The sequence below is a fragment of the Oryctolagus cuniculus genome, chromosome 3 (assembly GCF_964237555.1).
Source record: "Oryctolagus cuniculus chromosome 3, mOryCun1.1, whole genome shotgun sequence".
Lineage (NCBI taxonomy): Eukaryota > Metazoa > Chordata > Mammalia > Lagomorpha > Leporidae > Oryctolagus > Oryctolagus cuniculus.
This window is the reverse complement of record NC_091434.1, coordinates 183,236,099-183,255,116: the sequence shown is the minus strand read 5'-3', so window position 1 is coordinate 183,255,116 and position 19,018 is coordinate 183,236,099. Positions and strand designations below refer to the sequence as shown.

The 19,018-nt window shown below is 41.1% G+C and overlaps 1 protein-coding gene and 1 pseudogene across 6 annotated transcripts in view; both read right to left on the bottom strand.

Moving 5' to 3' along the window:
• BRAF (B-Raf proto-oncogene, serine/threonine kinase) overlaps positions 1 to 19,018 on the bottom strand; it is a 212,184-nt gene that overhangs the window by 128,242 nt on the left and 64,924 nt on the right. For all 6 annotated transcript variants that reach the window (XM_051835106.2, XM_051835108.2, XM_017338789.3 and 3 more), the window contains one exon: positions 8,280 to 8,381. In XM_051835106.2, coding sequence (XP_051691066.1) covers positions 8,280 to 8,381 — 102 coding nt within the window. Of the gene's footprint in view, positions 1 to 8,279; positions 8,382 to 19,018 lie in introns of those variants that run through there.
• On the bottom strand, positions 8,790 to 16,636 carry LOC100352215 (mortality factor 4-like protein 1 pseudogene; annotated as a pseudogene).

Below are 19,018 nucleotides of genomic sequence, written 5' to 3'. Positions count from 1 at the left end.
TACTGATAAGTAGCAACTTTGCCCTGCCATTTTCCCAAATACATTTTCTAACATATGCTTTGAGTTTCCTGTGATCTTTTACTGGGAGGTTTTCTTCCTTTACCTTCTTTCATATTGATGGCCATGTTTCTGTGTTTCACACATCTTTAAGCATTTTTTGCAGGGCTGGACAAGTGGTGATAAATTCTTTCAATTTCTGTTTGCTATGAAAGGTCTTTATTTCACCTTCATTCACAAATGAGAGCTTTGCAGGATATAATATTCTGGGCTGGCAGTTTTTTTCTCTTAGGACTTGGGCTGTATCTCGCCATACTCTCCTAGCCTGTAGGATTTCTGATGAGAAGTCTGCTGTGAGTCTTATTGGAGATCCTCTGAAAGTAATCTGGCATTTCTCTATTACACATTTTAGAATCTTTTCTTTATGTTTCACTGTGGTAAGTTTGATTACAATGTGTCATGGTGAGGGTCTTCTCTGGTCATGTCTAACGGGAGTTTTATGTGCTTCCTGTACTTGAAACTCTTTCTACAACTTGGGAAGTTTTCTGCTAGTATCTCACTAAAAAGACCTTTTAATCCTTTCTCTCTCTCCATGCCTTCAGGAATTCCTAGAACCTGAATGTTGGTTTTTTTTTAATAGTATCCTGTAGATTCCCAACATTTTTAAGATTTCTAATTTCCTTTTCTTTAGTTTGACTGTATACTTTCCTGTGCTCTGTCTTCTAAGTCTGATATTCTCTCTTCTGCCTCACTGATTTTGTTTTTAAGGCTCTCAATTGCATTTTTTATTTGTTCTATTGAATTATTTCATTTTTATTTCTCTTCAATATCTCAATTTCATGTTCTATTTAATTCTTCATTTCTTTTTTTTTTTTTTTTTTTTTTGGACAGGCAGAGTGGACAGTGAGAAAGAGAGACAGAGAGAAAGGTCTTCCTTTACCGTTGGTTCACCCTCCAATGGCCGCTGCGGCCGGCGCACCACGCTGATCCGATGGCAGGAGCCAGCTGCTTCTCCTGGTCTCCCATGGGGTGCAGGGCCCAAGCACTTGGGCCATCCTCCACTGCACTCCCTGGCCACAGCAGAGAGCTGGCCTGGAAGAGGGGCAACCGGGACAGAATCCGGCGCCCCGACCGGGACTAGAACCCGGTGTGCCGGCGCCGCAAGGTGGAGGATTAGCCTAGTGAGCCGCAGCGCTGGCCAAATTCTTCATTTCATTTTGAATCCTTCATAAGATTTCATTTTCATAAGCAAGATTCTTTCTTTCATGTCCTGCATAGATTTCAGTAGTTCATGCGTTCGCTTTTGATTACTTCTAAGTAACCTTTTAAACAATTTTTTAACTTACATTTCTTGTATTTTTTCTATCTCATCGTCTTCATAATCTTGTATCAAAGTGTCATGTTCTTTTGGTAGCGTCATGTTGTCTTCCTTATTCTTGTTTTCTTGGATTGTTGTGTTTGTTGTTTGGCATTTGTGGAGATACTCGTTAGTTTCTTTTTTCCCACTGTGTTGGCTTTTATTGTTGTACTATGACTGTAGATAAGTGGACTGTCTGCTTTAGTGAATCTATAGAGGCTTGTGGTAGGTGTGGCCAGAGAGCTCTGTTCACTTTTTCAGGGTTAAGGGCGTGCCTAAGGTGACACACCCAGGTTTGGTGTGGTAAATCTTCTCGGGAAGTGTATTCTGCTCAGTTGAGCTCTTCTCCTGTGTGGAGACCAGTGCATGAGCACTAGCCCCAGTGGGTATAATCATCTGCTCTGTCCAAAGGACCACACAAAGGATCTGTGTAGTCCTCAGTGTAAGTTCAGCTTCCCCAGCACTGCCTCTCACTGGGTAGCCAGGGCTGCCCGAGCCAGATTCCCCTGCAGTGTCCCTCACTGGGTAGCCAGGACCATCCAAGCTTGTGGTGTCTCCCATCAAGACTACATCAAGACTACTCAAAGTCTCAGCCACAGTGTTTAGTTCTCCCACACATTTTTTTTTTCCTTCTTTCACAGTCCTGGTTCAGAAGTTGCACACAGTCACGAGGTCTTAGCCACCTGTTATTTCTCCCCACCAGAGTCAGTTTTCTCCACTTGGCTAACTGCCAGGCACAGACACGAGCTGGCACAGCTATTATGAATGTCCAAAATGGCACCTGCTCTATCAGCTTGTAAGGTGACTGGAGAGAGAAAAATGCGTCCGTACCGTCCCTTTGAATTTTTCTCTTCTCCAGTTTTTTTTTTTTTTTTAAAGATTTATTTTTTTGTTTGAAAGGCAGAGTTACACAGAGAGAGAAGGAAAGGCAGAGAGAGAGAGAGGTCTTCCATCTGTTGCTTCACTCTCTAATTGGCCGCAATGGCCAGAGTTGCGCCGATCCAAAGCCAGGAGCCAGGAGCTTCTTCTGGGTCTCTCACGTCTGTGCAGGGGCCCAAGGACATAGGCTATCTTCCACCACTTCCCCAGGCCATAGCAGAGAGCTGGATTGGAAGTGGAGCAGCCAGGTCCCAAACTGGGGCCCATATGGGCTGCCAGTGCTTCAGGCCAGGGCGTTAACCTGCTGCACCACAGCGCTGGCCCCTCTCTCCTCTAGTTAGGCTGGTGTACTTTCCCCCATGGGGCTTCAAGCCTCATTACCTCTAGGCTCTTCCTGCCGCTTTTTCGCCACTGTCTCGGCCTATTGTGTTCTCGTCTCACCTCACTTTCCAGCTCTCAGCTGTTCAAGTCCTCAGCTGTGGCCACCCACACCCTCCATGTAGGTCCACCATGTCCCTCTAATTACGGTAGAGTTTCCTCTGCTGTTTTTTCCCTTAATTCTTCCCTGAGACTACACTATCTGCACTTTTATTAAACTATATTCTCCTGGACTAGATCAGTAACCTCCCTCCCTATTCCACCATCTTGGAACCACCTGAAATAAATAAAATCTTAAACAAAAAAACCTCTTGAAACTCTAGAGTAAAATACACCCATTTAAAAATGGGCAAAGAATGTGAACAGACATTTCTCCAAAGAAGATGTATAAATTGTTAAAAAATATAAGAAAAGATGCTCAATTAATCATTAGGGAACCACAAACTAAGCCCAAAATGAGATACCAGTTCATATCTGTGAGGATTACTATAATTAAAAAACAAAACAGAAAATATCATGTTGATGGGGATGTGGAAAAATTGGAATCTGTAAACACTGCAGTGGGAATATAAAATAGTACAATGGCTTTGGAAAACTGACAGCTCCTCAAAATCTAAAACAGTATTACTACAGGATGCAGCAATTCCATTCTTGGGCATACAACCAAGAAAACTACAAATATTTTATCTACAGAAAAACTTATACATGAATGTTCACAGTTTCATTACTGATAATAGTCAAAAATTATAAACAGCCCAAATCTTTACCAATTGATGATGTATGAATAAAATGATTTATTTATATAATGGACTATTATTCAGCCCCCCAAAAAATGAAGTACTAACAACTGCTACAACATTACACTTAAGTAAAAGCAGCCAGTCACAAAAGGCCACATAGTAGACATTTTATCTATTTGCATAATGTCTCAACAGGCAAATCCATAGAGACAAAAAGTAGCTCAGTGGTTGTGTGGGATGGAAGAAATGAATGCGATGGACAATGGGTTCCTTTCTGGGGTAAAAATGTTATGGAATTAGTGGTGGTGACTGCACAACTTGGTGAGTATACAAAAACCACTGAGTTGTACATTTCAAAAAGTGACTATTACAATATGTGAATTACCTAAAGCAGGGGAAACTTTAAAGATTTGCTTAATTTTAACTGGAAAAAGCTGTGAAATAATATTTTTTGCTATTTAGTTCATTAAATTTATTCTTACTAAACTTAATCTACAAGATAAGAATGAAATCTCACAACCTGCCCACAAATGATATATAATGGACATGCTTCTCATTCCTGGGAAGACCCGAGTTTCCTCATTTTTTTTCACTGCAGTATTTGATGAAATGCCTCTACATTATCCTGGTTTCTACAGACTAAAGATAAGAAAGGCTGTCAGGCAGAAGCAACCCAAGTGTCTGATGCCAGATGCATGGCTACACAAAATGCAGAATATATGTAAAATGGATTGTTAGTCAACCTTAAACAAAATGAAATTTTAACACATGCTTTATCTATGTTGCAAAATGGATAAACCTTTGAGACATTATGCTAAGTGAAATAAACCAGTCACAAAAATACAACTGTTACATAATTCCACTAATGTAAGATTCCCAGAATATTAAAATACATTGAGACAGAAAGCAGCAAGGTGGTTGCTAGGGGAAGAATGGAATGGGGGGTTAGTGTTTAATGGGTACAGAGTTTCAGTTGGGGATTATGAAAATATTCTGGAGATGGATAGTAGTGATGGTCACACAACAATATGAATGTGCTTCATGTCATAGAACTGTGTACTTATTTGTTTACTTTAAATTAATTAATTTATTTGAAAAGCAGTTATAGGGAGAGGGAAAAGGGGAGGGAAAGGAGGCGGGAGAGATCATCTTTCTACAGGTTCACACCACAATGGCTGGGGCTGGGCCAGGCAAAATCCAAGAACCAAGAGCTTCCTAAGGTCTCCTACCTGGGTAGTAGGGGCCCAAGTACTTGGACCACTTTCCTTTGCTATTCCTAGTGCATTAGCAGAGAGCTGGATTGGAAGTGGAGCAGCTACGGCTCAAACCAGCATTCATATGGGACGCCAATGTTGCATGCAGCAGCTTAACACACTGTGCCACAGTGCTGGCCCTAAGAACTGTACATTTTTTAAAATTTTATTTAAGGCATACAAATTCCATGGTAAGTTTTTGTTATGCATATTTTCTCTCAATTAAAAAAAAGTGTTAAGGACTCTTAAGTGGTGGAATGGAAATCTGTAGAATGGTGGGTCTTGGTGGGTAATCAGTAAAGCAGGCTATTCACTAAAGGGCCTTCAATTATCATTACCTATAGGTCTTTTCTCTCCAGCTGGTCAATTTTCCATATGCAAGAATTCTGTCATCACTAGTCAGGGTCCTCTTTATGGTGAATCAATAATGATGAGTGCAAGGTTCTCACTCATTTATATTTTTACAGTCTATATTTCCCCATCTCATTAAAATAGAAGCTATTTGAAGGCAGACACTTTTGTTTTTTTACACTGATATATCCCCAGGGCCTACAACAATGAAACATTACTGGGCATTCAGTAACATCTGCTGGATGAATGAATCAAGCATTTATGAAGCACTTCATAGATGTGTCAAGAACTATGTTATTTCACAATTATAAACTCAATCCTTAAACTACGGCATAAGCGATATTCTTCTAATTTTACCAATGAAGGGGGTACAAGGAGACTGGGCAACCTGTCTGTGGAAACTAAGGCACAGCTGGGACTCAGGCATGGGGGCTGTTGGATACCATGATTTATCTTAACTACTGTACCGCCTTCTGCAGCACATGTGTGTGTATATACACTTACAATGTGTGCTACACACACACACATTCTTATAAGAATTGTGTAGTATTCTCAAATTGTATGCAAACTGTGCAGCATTAGTCTCTGAGAATAAGAATCTACTATTTCATCACATGCTAATGACATAATATGTGAATTACAGTCTGATAGGTATTGCCTTAAAATTAATCACCTGTTAAATTTTAATAGGTGATTCAATTTTGTGTGCTTAATTCTGAAAAAGGAATATAGCAAATAAGATGTATCTAGTAAAAAGTTCACAAGAATTAAGTAATAAGTGCATTGAACACAGTCCCAGGATACAGAAAAATAAGAATAAGCTCAAGGGCATGTGTGTGGAACAGGTGGTGAGCCACACTATAGTGAGACATCAAGTGTGCTAACATCTGAACATGGGGGAGAACTCCCAAGACAGAAATGGTTGGCAGAAAAACTGCTGGTTATATCACCCAATCCTAATTAACAAGAGAATTTTCATTCCCATTAGGACTATTTGTCTCCTTATGACTTCTTTGCTTGGCATCCTAAGATATACTAGTAAAAAAGATGGCATGGGATGTTAGGAGCTACATGAACAGATATCTTGAGGTAAGAATTCCAATCTTTGCATTGATACTAACAGTGTGATCTAGGTTAAATCACATGAAAAAGAAAGAACACTAGAGCTTATTAGCCATTAATTCCAAACATCTCAGTTTATTTGAGAAAGCAAACTTACTTTCCCATGAAATAATGAAGACTTAACTTGCCCTTTAAAAAGTAATTAGGGGCCGGCGCCGCGGCTCACTGGGCTAATCCTCCGCCTAGCGGCGCCGGCACACCGGGTTCTGGTCCCGGTCGGGGCGCCGGATTCTGTCCCGGTTGCCCCTCTTCCAGGCCGGCCCTCTGCTGTGGCCAGGGAGTGCAGTGGAGGATGGCCCGGGTGCTTGGGCCCTGCACCCCATGGGAGACCAGGAGAGGCACCTGGCTCCTGGCTCCTGCTGTCGGATCAGCGCGGTGCGCCAGCCGCAGCGCGCCGGCCGCGGCGGCCATTGGAGGGTGAACCAACGGCAGGGGAAGACCTTTCTCTCTGTCTCTCTCTCTCACTGTCCACTCTGCCTGTCAAAAAAAAAAAAAAAAAAAAAAAAAAAAAAAAGTAATTAGGGCCGGCGCCGCAGCTCACTAGGCTAATCCTCTGCCTGCGGCGCCGGCACACCGGGTTCTAGTCCTGGTCGGGGCGCCGGATTCTGTCCCGGTTGCCCCCCTTCCAGGCCAGCTCTCTGCTGTGGCCAGGGAGTGCAGTGGAGGATGGTCCAAGTGCTTGGGCCCTGCACCCCATGGGAGACCAGGAAAAGTACCTCGCTCCTACCATCAGATTAGCGCAGTGCGCTGGCCGCAGCGCACTGGCCGCGGCGGCCATTGGAGGGTGAACCAACGGCAAAGGAAGACCTTTCTCTCTGTCTCTCTCTCTCACTGTCCACTCTGCCTGTCAAAATAAATAAATAAATAATAAAAATAAAAAGTAATTAGGCTTCTAACCTAGAAATTTCAATTTATAATTAAACACCTCTGGCATTTGCAACCAAATAGTAACCTGATCATTTATAATCCAGGGCTATTTCCCAATATGATGGATTACTATAGTTATCTAGGGTTATAGGATATAAGTTATAGGTTATATAGGATAGGGTTATAGCATGATACAGGTTATATAGGATAGGGTTATAGGGTTATAGCTTGATATAGGTTATACAGGATACAGGTTATATAGGATAGGGTTATAAGATATAAGTTATAGGTTATAGGATAATCTAGGGTTATCTCCCAATATGACCGAGTACCATAGTTGAGCTAATTTTTTTTACAGATAAAAAGTGTGGGGTAGTGGTAAGCAATGTGGCCATGGAACCTGCCTGACCAGATTCCAGAAGAAGCTTGCTCCCTGTGGAACCTGACTTAAAGAAGGCCACTAATGCCAAGACAGCTTATCTGTGCTAACAGTACCTGCTATCTTGTAGGGTTTAGAACAATGACTAATTATATAAATTTACAAGCATATTCAAGGCTTGCATTATTAAACAGTAAAGCTAAACACTGTTGGGTTAAAGATTATAAATTGTTCCTATTAGGAAGCAGAAACCAGTTGAGGGAATTTGCCCTAACAAAGATATTTTACAAAACTGTCCCATTTTCCAATATGATGTCTAGCTTTCTTTTATTCTGTCTCATTTTTTATTTATTTACTTGAGATGGAGAGAGACAGACATAGGCAGAGAGAGAGCTTCCATTCTCTAGTTTCCAATATGCCCACAAAGCTCAGGGCCGGACCACTCCAAAGTCAGGAGCTGGAAGCCAGAAGCAGGGAATCCAACTCTGTTCTCCCCATCGTGGGCAGTGACCCAACTCCTTTAGCCATCGCCTGCTCTATCTGTGGGTGTCCATTAGCTAGAAGCTGGAATTGAGCCATGACCCAAAGCCATGCATTCTGATATGGGATGCAGATGTTCCAATTGGCATCTTGATGCCAGTGTCTTACACCTGCACCAGCAGCTAGTTCTCAGCACCAAAACACTGCATGTGTGTACATTTTCTTTCTCCATTTTCTATTCAGAGTGATATTTTGAAATTTACGTATGATTTCCTCCTTAGTTTTGACATTTTCCTTATTACAAAAGCAAAACATGTTTGCTGGAATAAGTGAAACAAGACAGTTTATAAAAGAAAAGCTAAATCTCCCTTTGCATATCTATTCCTAATCCTGCTTCTTAAAACAATCACCATTATCAACACAAACACTTTTTACAAATTCATTTTTTTTTCTTTTCAAAATTACTACAGACTTACCTCCAGATATATTGATGGTGGATTATGCTCCCCACCAAATTTGTCCAATAGGGCCTCTATATGCTCCTGTGTCAACTTAATCATTTGTTTGATATTCCACACCTAAAAAACATTTTAAAAGAGTTTAAATGAAAGTCACTTAGTACATGAATTAGAAATATTTTAATGCAGATAACTACACTGCAGTAACTGTCAGTATTCCTAGAAATTTAGAGCTTAAAGATAATTTAATATAGTGGTTTTTCCCTTTTTTTATTGAGCATTAAAATTTTTTTCTACCCTAGTAATACAGTATGTTCTCAACTATACAAGATTCAACTAATACATGTGTATTCACAATAAACCATGAAAATCTCTTTTTACATTCCCCATATTTCCAGCCTAAGGTCAAAAAGAGAAGTACTATTTATAGTTTAGTGAGCATTCTTCTGTGTGTCCTTTTTAGCTCATGTAAAAATAAACATATATAAATACACAGAATACTTATAATACAAATACAACATTAAAAAATTTTTTGTGAAATTTAAAGAAAAACTTTATTGAAGATCTGAAAAACAATTCCTAAAAGATCAACTTTTCCAGAAAATTGTAGATACACAATGCATTGCGTCTATTGTGTTAAAACGTGCATTAGACACAAATACAAAAACCATGAAACAAGCCACCATTCTTCAACAATTTGAGCAAAGATAAAATGCCTAAGGAACCACATGGATGACTTGCCAAGGATGGGCTCTTTACTTTAAGCACCATTAAAAAAAAAAAAAAAAAAAAAAAAAAAAAAGGAGCACAAGTGGATGAGTGTGTTCAGTTATACACACTGAATTGAACCTTTGGCACTAAGAATCAGGGCATCTTGTCATATAGCATTAACACATATTATAAAAGTGCATAGTGTCAAAGGCATAGAACCACCAGCATTCAAAGCAGCTTTGTCGACCAGGCAATGAAATTCTACAGCACGTCCCTCTGTTGTCCATCAATGAATACACTGCTAGCAACTTTGAAATGAAAAAGTAAGAAAAGAAAAAAAGGAGCTGCAACCCCTTTCATTTTCTCTGTTCAAAATCAAACAGAAAACAAACATCAATTCTGCTTTACACTAACATCTTAAAAGTGTGGGGACCCATGAGCCGGCCATGGGCCCACATGCTAAGGCTTAGCGTTGCTGACCGTTTGCAATAGTTACTGCTGTGTGGATGTTTATGGTTTCTGCTGAGCTGTGATATCGGGACCTTTCCATAACCCCAGGGTTGAGTCTACAACTATGGCCTCGGGACTTCCCATACTTCTTTTCCCACTGACCAAGAGTTAAGAAAACACCAGGTGGAGCAACGATAAGCTTTCTGCTGGCGTCCGAGCCGCCTGCTACGTGACCAGGAGCTTGATTGGATGAAGACACGTGATCACCTTTATGGTTGGACAAGGAGTGCATGGACTGTGCGTTATCAGGCACCCGACTGGAGCACCGCCGCATGGACTGTAGCATGGACTAAGCTTGCATTACATGCTTCTGCAATGTTATACTATATAAGCCATACATGAAAGAGTAATGGGAGCTTCCCCTTTCTTTCAGAGCTCCCCTTGCTCAAGGGTTTCTTTTTCTATCCTGTTTAAATAAAGTCTACTGAAGACCGATAAGCTGCGAGCAACGTCGTTCCTTTGCAGGCAGGGGAGCGACAAAAAGTACATCATTTGTACAAGAGAAGGACTGAAAACAAAAATGTGTTTACAGAGATGCCAATATTAGTGAGTGAGTGTGCCGCCTCTCACACAGCTTTCCGGTGGTACTCAGGGGGAGCCACTTCGTAATCACTGGCGCTACACAAAGTTGCAGAATTCTTTGCCAGGTACTTTAGGAAATCGTGAAGATAATTCAGTAACAAAGCAAGGCTCTTCTCATCCAGAAGTGTATAGGCCAACATCGCTCCAATTTGCACAAATAATCACAGTAGATGTGGCGCTCCATACACCTGGGTCAGGATGATATGCGAGGATTTCAGCGTACTGTGGTCTCTCAAATTTATAGAGCAGCTGAGTGCCCAGCACTACATTAGAGTATTCTTTTATCCCTGCCACAACTTCATTAACAGCGTATTCCTTATCATCTTATAATTTGCATAATCCTCCAGATTGGATGCACATTCTTCTTCCCAGGAAGATAAAACTGCTGTTTTGTCTTGTACTTAAGTCCCAATCCTCAACAAGCCATGGTTGGAGCTCTGCAGGAAGCTTTAACTTCCCCTCTGTTCATGAATGTTCCTTCATTTTCACAGTAGGATCTCCACGGGCCCTTTTCTACCGAGGAGGCTGAGGCGTCTCGCTGGCACTGCCGCCATCTCCATTTCCAGGTGTTTTCTGTTCTCACGTCCACATTTTTCTGTGGCAGACCAGAAGTCTTCCCTCCTGGAGCAGCCCCTCTCATCTTCCCCTCTGCATACTGCTCCTGGTGGGCCTTCTGAAGTTCTCGCTGTTTCTGCAGAGTGGTGCCCACAGGTTTGAGTACTCTGCTCTCTGGAACCCATTCATCCCAATTTTTATTCCAACCACCTCCTGGAATTTAGGCTTTGGGTACTGCTTGGGTGCCAATTAGTGATTCGCTGCCTCCTCCTTCTCCCACCACCCCCGACTACCGCCCCTTACTCTCTACCCCACCCAACTCAGCGTCAGACACGCCATCAGGAACTGCCGGCTCTACATCCTGAGCCCGATTTGCCAGCATCCCATTTTAAAATATTTTAACCTGTTTTTCTTGATCAATAGCAATGCCTCAGGAATATGGTTTTTTTTAAAGATTTTATTTATTTTTAGAGAGAGAATTTACAGAGAGAGAGACAGAGACAGAGAGAAAGATCTTCTATCCCCTGGTTTACTCCCCAAATGGCTGCAATGGCCAGAGCTGGGCCAATCAGGAGCCAGGAGCTTCTTCTGGGTCTCCCATGCGGGTGCACTTGGGCCATCTTCCACTGCTTTTTAATAGCTTAAGCACTTTATTTCATAATACTTTCATGATGCTGCTAATGTCAATGGTCTCCAATTCTGGTGTAACCAGAGGTTAGGTAGACATAGTAATTGTAAGAGAATTGATTACTAGATCCTCAGCCTCCATTTGTACTTTCCCTAACTGATCGGCTCTGTGCCTACCTGCCCATTTAAAAATCATCATTTTCCACTTTACAAAAGAAAGGCAAAGATCAACTACTACTAAAGATGTTGTTCTGAGATGTATAAACACCAAAGATCCTAATAAACAGACAGCAGTTGAAAGAAGACGGAAATCTCCTGAGAGCAAAGGGGGAAACTTAAGAGCAGGACCTTCTCAATGAAATAAACTTGTGGTGGCAGGTATTTGGCACAGTGGTAAGGACAAGCTTGGAAAGCCTGCATCTCATCAGAATGCCTGAGTTTGAGTCCTGGCTCTGCCCCGGATTCTAATTTCCTGTTATTGTGTACACGGGAGGCAGAAGGGGATTGCTCAAGTATGCAGGTCCCTACCACCCATGTGGGAGACCTGGACTGCTTTCTGGGCTCCTGGCCCTGGCTGTTGCAGGCATTTGGGGAGTGAACAAGCAGATGAAAAGTATCTCTCTCTTTCCCTCTCTAACTCTGCCTTTCAAATAAAGCAAACAAATATTTTAAAAAATCTAATAAATATGACAAATGGTGTTCCAAAAGAAGAAATGTATCAACTCATGCCTAATCAAAGGGTAGGAGTCATCCCTTTTTTCCAGTCTCATCATCACTGAGTATCGTACTTCGTACTTTTTTTTTGACAGGCAGAGTTTGTGAGAGAGACAGAGACAGAAAGAAAGGTCTTCCCTTTTTCTGTTGGTTCACCCCCCTAGTGGCTGCTACGGCCAGCACGCTGTGCCAATCCGAAGCCAGGAGCCAGGTGCTTCCTCCTAGTCTCCCATGGGGTGCAGGGCCCAAGCCATCCTCCACTGCACTCCCAGGCCACAGCAGAGAGCTGGACTGGAAGAGGAGCAACCGGGACTAGTACCCGGAGCCCCAACCGGGACAGAATCCGCGGTGCCGGCGCCGCAGGCAGAGGATTAGCCAAGTGAGCCGCAGCGCTGGCCGAGTATCGTACTTCTAAACTCTTGTTATTCTGAAGGAGAAAAGGTGATTATGTTGCTTTAATTTGCATTTCCTAGAAAGCTAAGTATTCTTCATGTTTATTGATCATTTGAAGTTTTGGAAAATTGCTTCTGCTGTTTACCCTTTCACGCTGCTGATCTGTTTATTTTTTCTTACTGCTTGACAGATGCTTTTATTCTGTATGTTAATCCTTTCTCTTCTACAGATGTCACAGTTTACCACTTGTTCTGCCAGTTTCTCAAAGAGCGGTCCAGGACCAACAGCATCAGCATCTCTGGGAAGTTTGAGCTACAGAATCTCGTGCTCCATTTCCAACTTACTGGACTTTAAAACAAAATGATTCACGCAGCTCAATAGGCTAATCCTCCGCCTGAAGCGCCGGCACACTGGGTTCTAGTCCCGGTCGGGGAGCCGGATTCTGTCCCGGTTGCCCCTCTTCCAGTCCAGCTCTCTGCTGTGGCCTGGGAGTGCAGTGGAGGATGGCCCAAGTGTTTGGGCCCTGCACCTGCATGGGAGACCAGGAGAAGCACCTGGCTCCTGGCTTTGGATCAGTGTGGTGCGCCAGCCACAGTGCGCCGGCCACAGCGGCCATTGGAGGGTGAACCAATGGTTAAAGGAAGACCTTTCTCTCTCTGTCTCTCTTTCTCACTGTCCACTCTGCCTGTCAAAAAAAAAAAAAAAAAAAAAAAAAAAAAAAAAAAAAAAAAGTCCCAAAAAGACAAATAGCATAAAACAAAATGATTCAAATGCACACTAAAGTCTGAGAAGCAATAAAAGATGGTTTTACTTTTTTCTGGTCAAATATTAAAATACAAGTATTTTCTTCTAGGATGCTGTTGCTGATTTCTCATATCTCCAAAAGGTACTAGATGTTGCCTTTTCCCTAGGTATGCTCACTCTTTGGGTGGTTTCAAGCAATCTCGTATCTTCATGTACAGTACGAACAAATGGACACCTACCTCTACCTTTTCTTCTCAACTTCAGACTCCTTTTCCTATTGCCTACTGAATATTTCTACCAGGGTAACTCAAAGGCATTTCAAACTTGATGTGTTCTAAAACTCTAACTTCTGATTCCCATTTTTCTACAGTCTTTCATTTCAGAATGTCCAATACCATTCTTGGAGTTGCCTAAATCAAAAACCTTAGTATCATCCTTAATTGCCTTTTCCTTATCCATCTGAAAATAAAAATACATGCAGGGGCCAGTGCTGTGGTGTAGCGGGTAAAGCTGCTACCTGTGGTGCCGGCATCCCATATGAGCGCCCTCCACTTCCCATCTAGCTCTCTGCAATGGCATGGAAAAGCAGTAGAGGATGGCTCAAGTGCTTGGACCCCTGCACCCGACGTGGGAGACCTGGAAGAAGCTCCTGGCTCCTGACTGGCACAGCTCTGGCCGTTAAAGCCATCTGGGAAGTGAACCAGCGGATGGAAGACCGTTCTCTCTCTCTTTGCCTCTGCTTCTCTGTAACTCTCTGCCTTTCAAATAAATAAATAAATAAATATTAAAGAAAAATTACGTGCAGATATATTCTCCTCTACCATTATCACTCTGATGTAAGCCACCATTATTTCTTAATTTATTCCAATAGTCTCAAAGTGATCTCTCCTGCTTCATGCCCAGAATGGCAAAATAGCTAACATTTTAAAACTATTAACTGCAGACCACAAGAAATTCTTTTGCTCAAAATTCTCAAATGGTTACCCTAGTAAAAATCAAGGTGCTTGCAACAGTCTATGAGGTATTATAGAGGTATGGACCTCTGCTACTTGTTTAACCTTACTTCTTACTGTTGATGGAGCTTATGTTGAAAAATAATTATTATATTTTTATCTTTTAATCCCATTTTTTCCAAGAATGCTCAGAAATCCCTCTTGCATAATGAGTTCACTGATTACCCAGGCAAAACTACTTTATCTCTTAACTTGGTATCTTAAAGTTGATTATATTTTTCCATATCTATTAACTACTTTGAGCTCAGAAACATGCCTTATTCATCTTTTTATTATCCCCACATCTCTGATCTAAGAACAAGACCCCTCAAGTAATAATAAAGAGAAAGGGGGAAAAGTTACTAAAGAAGAGGACTGAACATAGGGAAATGATGAGACAGAACTGATTAGAATGAAATTTTTTTGATGGGGAGCAGAAAATTACTAGGTTGGTAGGGTGGGGCCAGGCAAAAAAGTTTCTGTAAGTCAGGCTTGTTATCTCCCCAAAGAGGAATAATTTTATGGCAAAAGAATGAGAAAATTCAAAGTGACTCTGGTTGGAACTAGGAAAGATGAATCTAGGAGAGAAAATTCTTTCAGATTACCCAGAAAAGTTAGAGAAAGAACTTTGATGATTCTTATAAAATAGAGATATACTAAAAAATAGAATAAGATGTTATACAGCTAACAGTAAGTATATAATTTTGGCCTTAAAAGGCCTTCTTGGAAAAAGTGGAAAATCTGTTAGAAAAATCCTACGATTGAAATAAAAATTTAAAATCAGAAACTTCAAGCTACTAAAAGATTTCCTATACAACTTGATCTCTTTATCAGACCGCTGTCATCAAAATCAGGCAGCATTATTAGCTACTTCACAATTGGCAAAAGTCCTTCCTCCAAAAAAGATCAGGGGTTTTTTAGAAGTCTCAGAAGATGCCCATCTTAAAATAGAAAATGCAAACAGCTATAGGAAGAATTACAGGGAAGCGGTGACACAGAAAACCACAGCCACTGGCTCCCCTTACCCCTGTAAAAAGGTCTGAAGTCCAGATTCTGACTGCATAACTGATCATAAAGATAAGAATAAGCGTCATAGGGATCACATAAATAAGACCAAGTGTCTGCTAATAACAGAAAAGAGAATTAAAATGGAGAGATTGATCCAACATGGAAAGCAGGCCACACAGCAGATTCATAGAATGACAAATGCCCTAAATGGCACTCTGGCCTCAGAATCAGCCCTCAAGGCATTGGGATCTGGCTGAGAAGCCCATGAGAGCAATTAAACATGGAAAGCCAAGACACTGTGGCAAACAAATGGCCTACATGAAAGATCCCTGTGAGATCCCAGTGGAAAGAAGGGACCATCAAAGGAGGTACCTTTCTCTAGAGGGAGGAGAGAACTTCCATTTTGATAATGGCCTTGTCTAAATAATGACAAAGTTTGTGGATTTAGAAGGCTTCCATAGCCTTGGCAGCTCATGACAAGATCCTTGAGTGATCACTGACGTCATAAATAAGAGTGTCAACTGTTAAATCAACAACAGGAGTCACTGTGCACTTGTTCCCCATGTAGGAGCTCTGTCCTTAATAAGTTGTACTATGAGAATTAATGGTAAAACCTATCTTCAAACAGTACTTTCTGTGCCTGTGTGGGTGCAAACTGTTGTAATCTTTACTTAGTATAGAGTTGGTCTTCTGTATATAAAGATAATTAAAAATGAATCTTAATGAAGAATGGGATGGGAGAGGGAGTAGGAGATAGGATGGGAGTTGTGGTGGGTGGGTAGGTGGTGGTGGTGGGGAACTGCTATATTCCAAAAGCTGTACCTATGGAATCTATATTTACTAAATAAAAGCTTTCTTTTTTTTCTTTTTTTTTTTTTTTTGACAGGCAAAGTGGACAGTGAGAGACAGACAGAGAGAAAGGTCTTCCTTTTACCGTTGGTTCGCGCTCCAATGGCCACCGCGGCCGGCACACCACGCTGATCCTATGGCAGGAGCCAGGTACTTATCCTGGTCTCCCATGGGGGTCAGAGCCCAAGTACTTGGGCCATCCTCCACTGCACTCCCTGGCTACAGCAGAGAGCTGGTCTGGAAGAGGGGCAACCAGGACAAAAATCCAACGCCCTGACCAGGACTAGAACCCGGTGTGCCAGCGCTGCAAGGTGGAGGATTAGCCTAGTGAGCCTAGTGAGCCACGGCGCCGGCCCAATAAAAGCTGTCTTAAAAGGGGAGGGGGGGCAGCAAAATGTGTCAAGAAATAAATATTAGGAAATGTCTATATCCTTTGCCCATTTTCTTAACTGGGTTGTTTATTTTGTTGTTGTAGAGTTTCTTGATCTCTTTATATATTATGGTTATTAATCCTTTATCAGTTGCACTGTTTTCAAGTAATCAATTCTCTTTGCTGTATTAATTATGCCAATTAATGGCTTCTTTGTGGACAGATTTGTTTCCACTCAGATCCCTGATTGCTGTGAGGGACTTGCTTTTGTGATATCTCGGGATCTGACATTACCAAACATGACCCAATTAGAAGCCTAAAATACATACACTTCTTGTCCTCTTGTTCAACTGAGCTTGCTTGCTCTTTTGCCTTTCCCTTGTTATGAGAACATGCCTGGATTAGCCTACCAGAATTACAATATATCACTCAAGGCCATCCTAGAACAGCACGCCACCTAGAAAAAAAACCAATGGTCACAGAAACATAGATGAGTTCAGCCAAGATAGGACAGTCCAGAACAACTTGACTTTATTAGCAGTTACATTAAAGCACTATGCTTGGGGTGGTTTGTTTTACACAAGGAAAAATTAATACATTGTCAAAGGAACAAAAACACACAAAAATTTATTCATAAACAGCTTTATTCCTTAACTTCTAAAAGGTAAAAACAACCCAAATGTTCACCAGCTGATGAACAAATAAAATGTGGCATATTCATTCAATGAAATTTTACTCGCCAATAAAAAAAAAATACTAATACATACAACAACATGAATAAACCTTGAAAACACTATACACTAAATTAAAGAAGCCAGACACAAAGGACCACATATAATAAAGTTTTGTTTACATGAAGTGTTCAAAAGAAGGAAATCTGTAGAGACAGAAATTAGATTAGTGGTTGCCTTAGGATGGAAGGAATAAAGGAATTGGGGGAATGACACATAACAGATGCAGAATTACTCTTTAGGGCAAGAAAAGTATTCTGGGGGTTGGTGTCATGGTATAGTGGGTTAGACTGCTGCCTGCGATCTCAGCATCCCATATGGGCACAGGTTCAAGTCCTGGTTGCTCTACTTTTGATCCAGCTCCCTACCAATTGCTTCATGCTTCTGCATGTGGAAATCCAGTTTTCCCAGCACCATTTATTGAATAGACTGTCCTTGCTCCAGGAATTGGTTTTAGATCCTTGATCAAATATAAGTTGGCTATAGATGTTTGGGTTGATTTCTGGTGTTTCTATTCTGTTCCATTGGTCTATCCATCTGTTTCTGTACCAGTACCATGCTGTTTTGATTACAACTGCCCTGTAGTATGTCCTGAAATCTGGTATTGTGATGCCTCCGGCTTTGTTTTTGTTGTACAAGATTGCTTTAGCTATTCGAGGTCTCTTGTGTCTCCATATGAATTTCAGCATCATTTTTTCCAGATCTGAGAAGAATATCTTTGCTATTTTGATTGGTATCTCATTGAATCTATAAATTGCTTTTGGGAGAATGGACATTTTGATGATATTGATTCTTCCAATCCATGAGCATGGAAGATTTTTCCATTTTTTGGTATCCTCTTCTATTTCTTTCTTAAAGATTTTGTAATTCTCAACGTAGAGATCTTTAACGTCCTTGGTTAAGTTTATTCCAAGGTATTTGATTGTTTTTGTAGCTATTGTGAATGGGATTGATCTTAAAGTTCTTTCTCAGCCATGGCATTGCCTGTGTATACAAAGGCTGTTGATTTTTGTGCATTGATTTTATATCCTGCTACTTTGCCAAACTCTTCTATGAGTTCCAATAGTCTCTTAGTAGAGTTCTTTGGATCCCCTAAATAAAGAATCATATCGTCTGCAAAGAGGGATAGTTTGAGTTCTTCCTTCCCAATTTGTATCCCTTTAATTTCTTTTTCTTGCCTGATGGCTCTGGCTAAAACTTCCAGAACTATGTTGAATAGCAGTGGTGAGAGTGGCCATCCCTGTCTGGTACCAGATCTCAGTGGAAATGCTTCCAACTTTTCCCCATTCGATAGGATGCTGGCCGTGGGTTTTTCATAAATTGCTTGGATTATATTGAGGAATGTTCCTTCTCTACCCAATTTGCTTAGAGTTTTCATCATGAAACAGTGTTGAATTTTATCGAATGCTTTCTCTGCATCTATTGAGATAATCATATGGTTTTTCTTCTGCAGTTGTTAATGTGGTGTATCACATTGATTGATTTGTGAACACTGAACCATCCCTGCACACCAGGGATAAATCCCACTTGGTCTCGGGGGATGATTTTTCTGATGTGTTGCTGTATTCTATTGGCGAGAATTTTATTGAGGATTTTTGCGTCTATCAAATCATAAACCTTAAATGGGTGATTTGTAAGGTGTGTGATGACATCTCAATGAAGCTACTTGAGAAAATAATATGACCACTTGTGTTTATTAAATTATTACTTTGACTACTATATTGAGATAGACTCCACGAAAGCCAAGGATAGAGGCCAAGAAGACAGATGGGATATGACTGCCCTGTGAAAGATGGTGCCTTTACCAAACTGACATGGCAGAGGTGGTAAGAGGTGTCATATACTGGATATATTATAAAGGTGGAGTCAACAGTATTTACTGATGAATTGGCTATGGCTCATGAAAGAAGGGAGTTAGCCTTGACTTTGTAGTTTTTGACTTGAGTAAATCAAAGGAAACAGGAGCCAAAA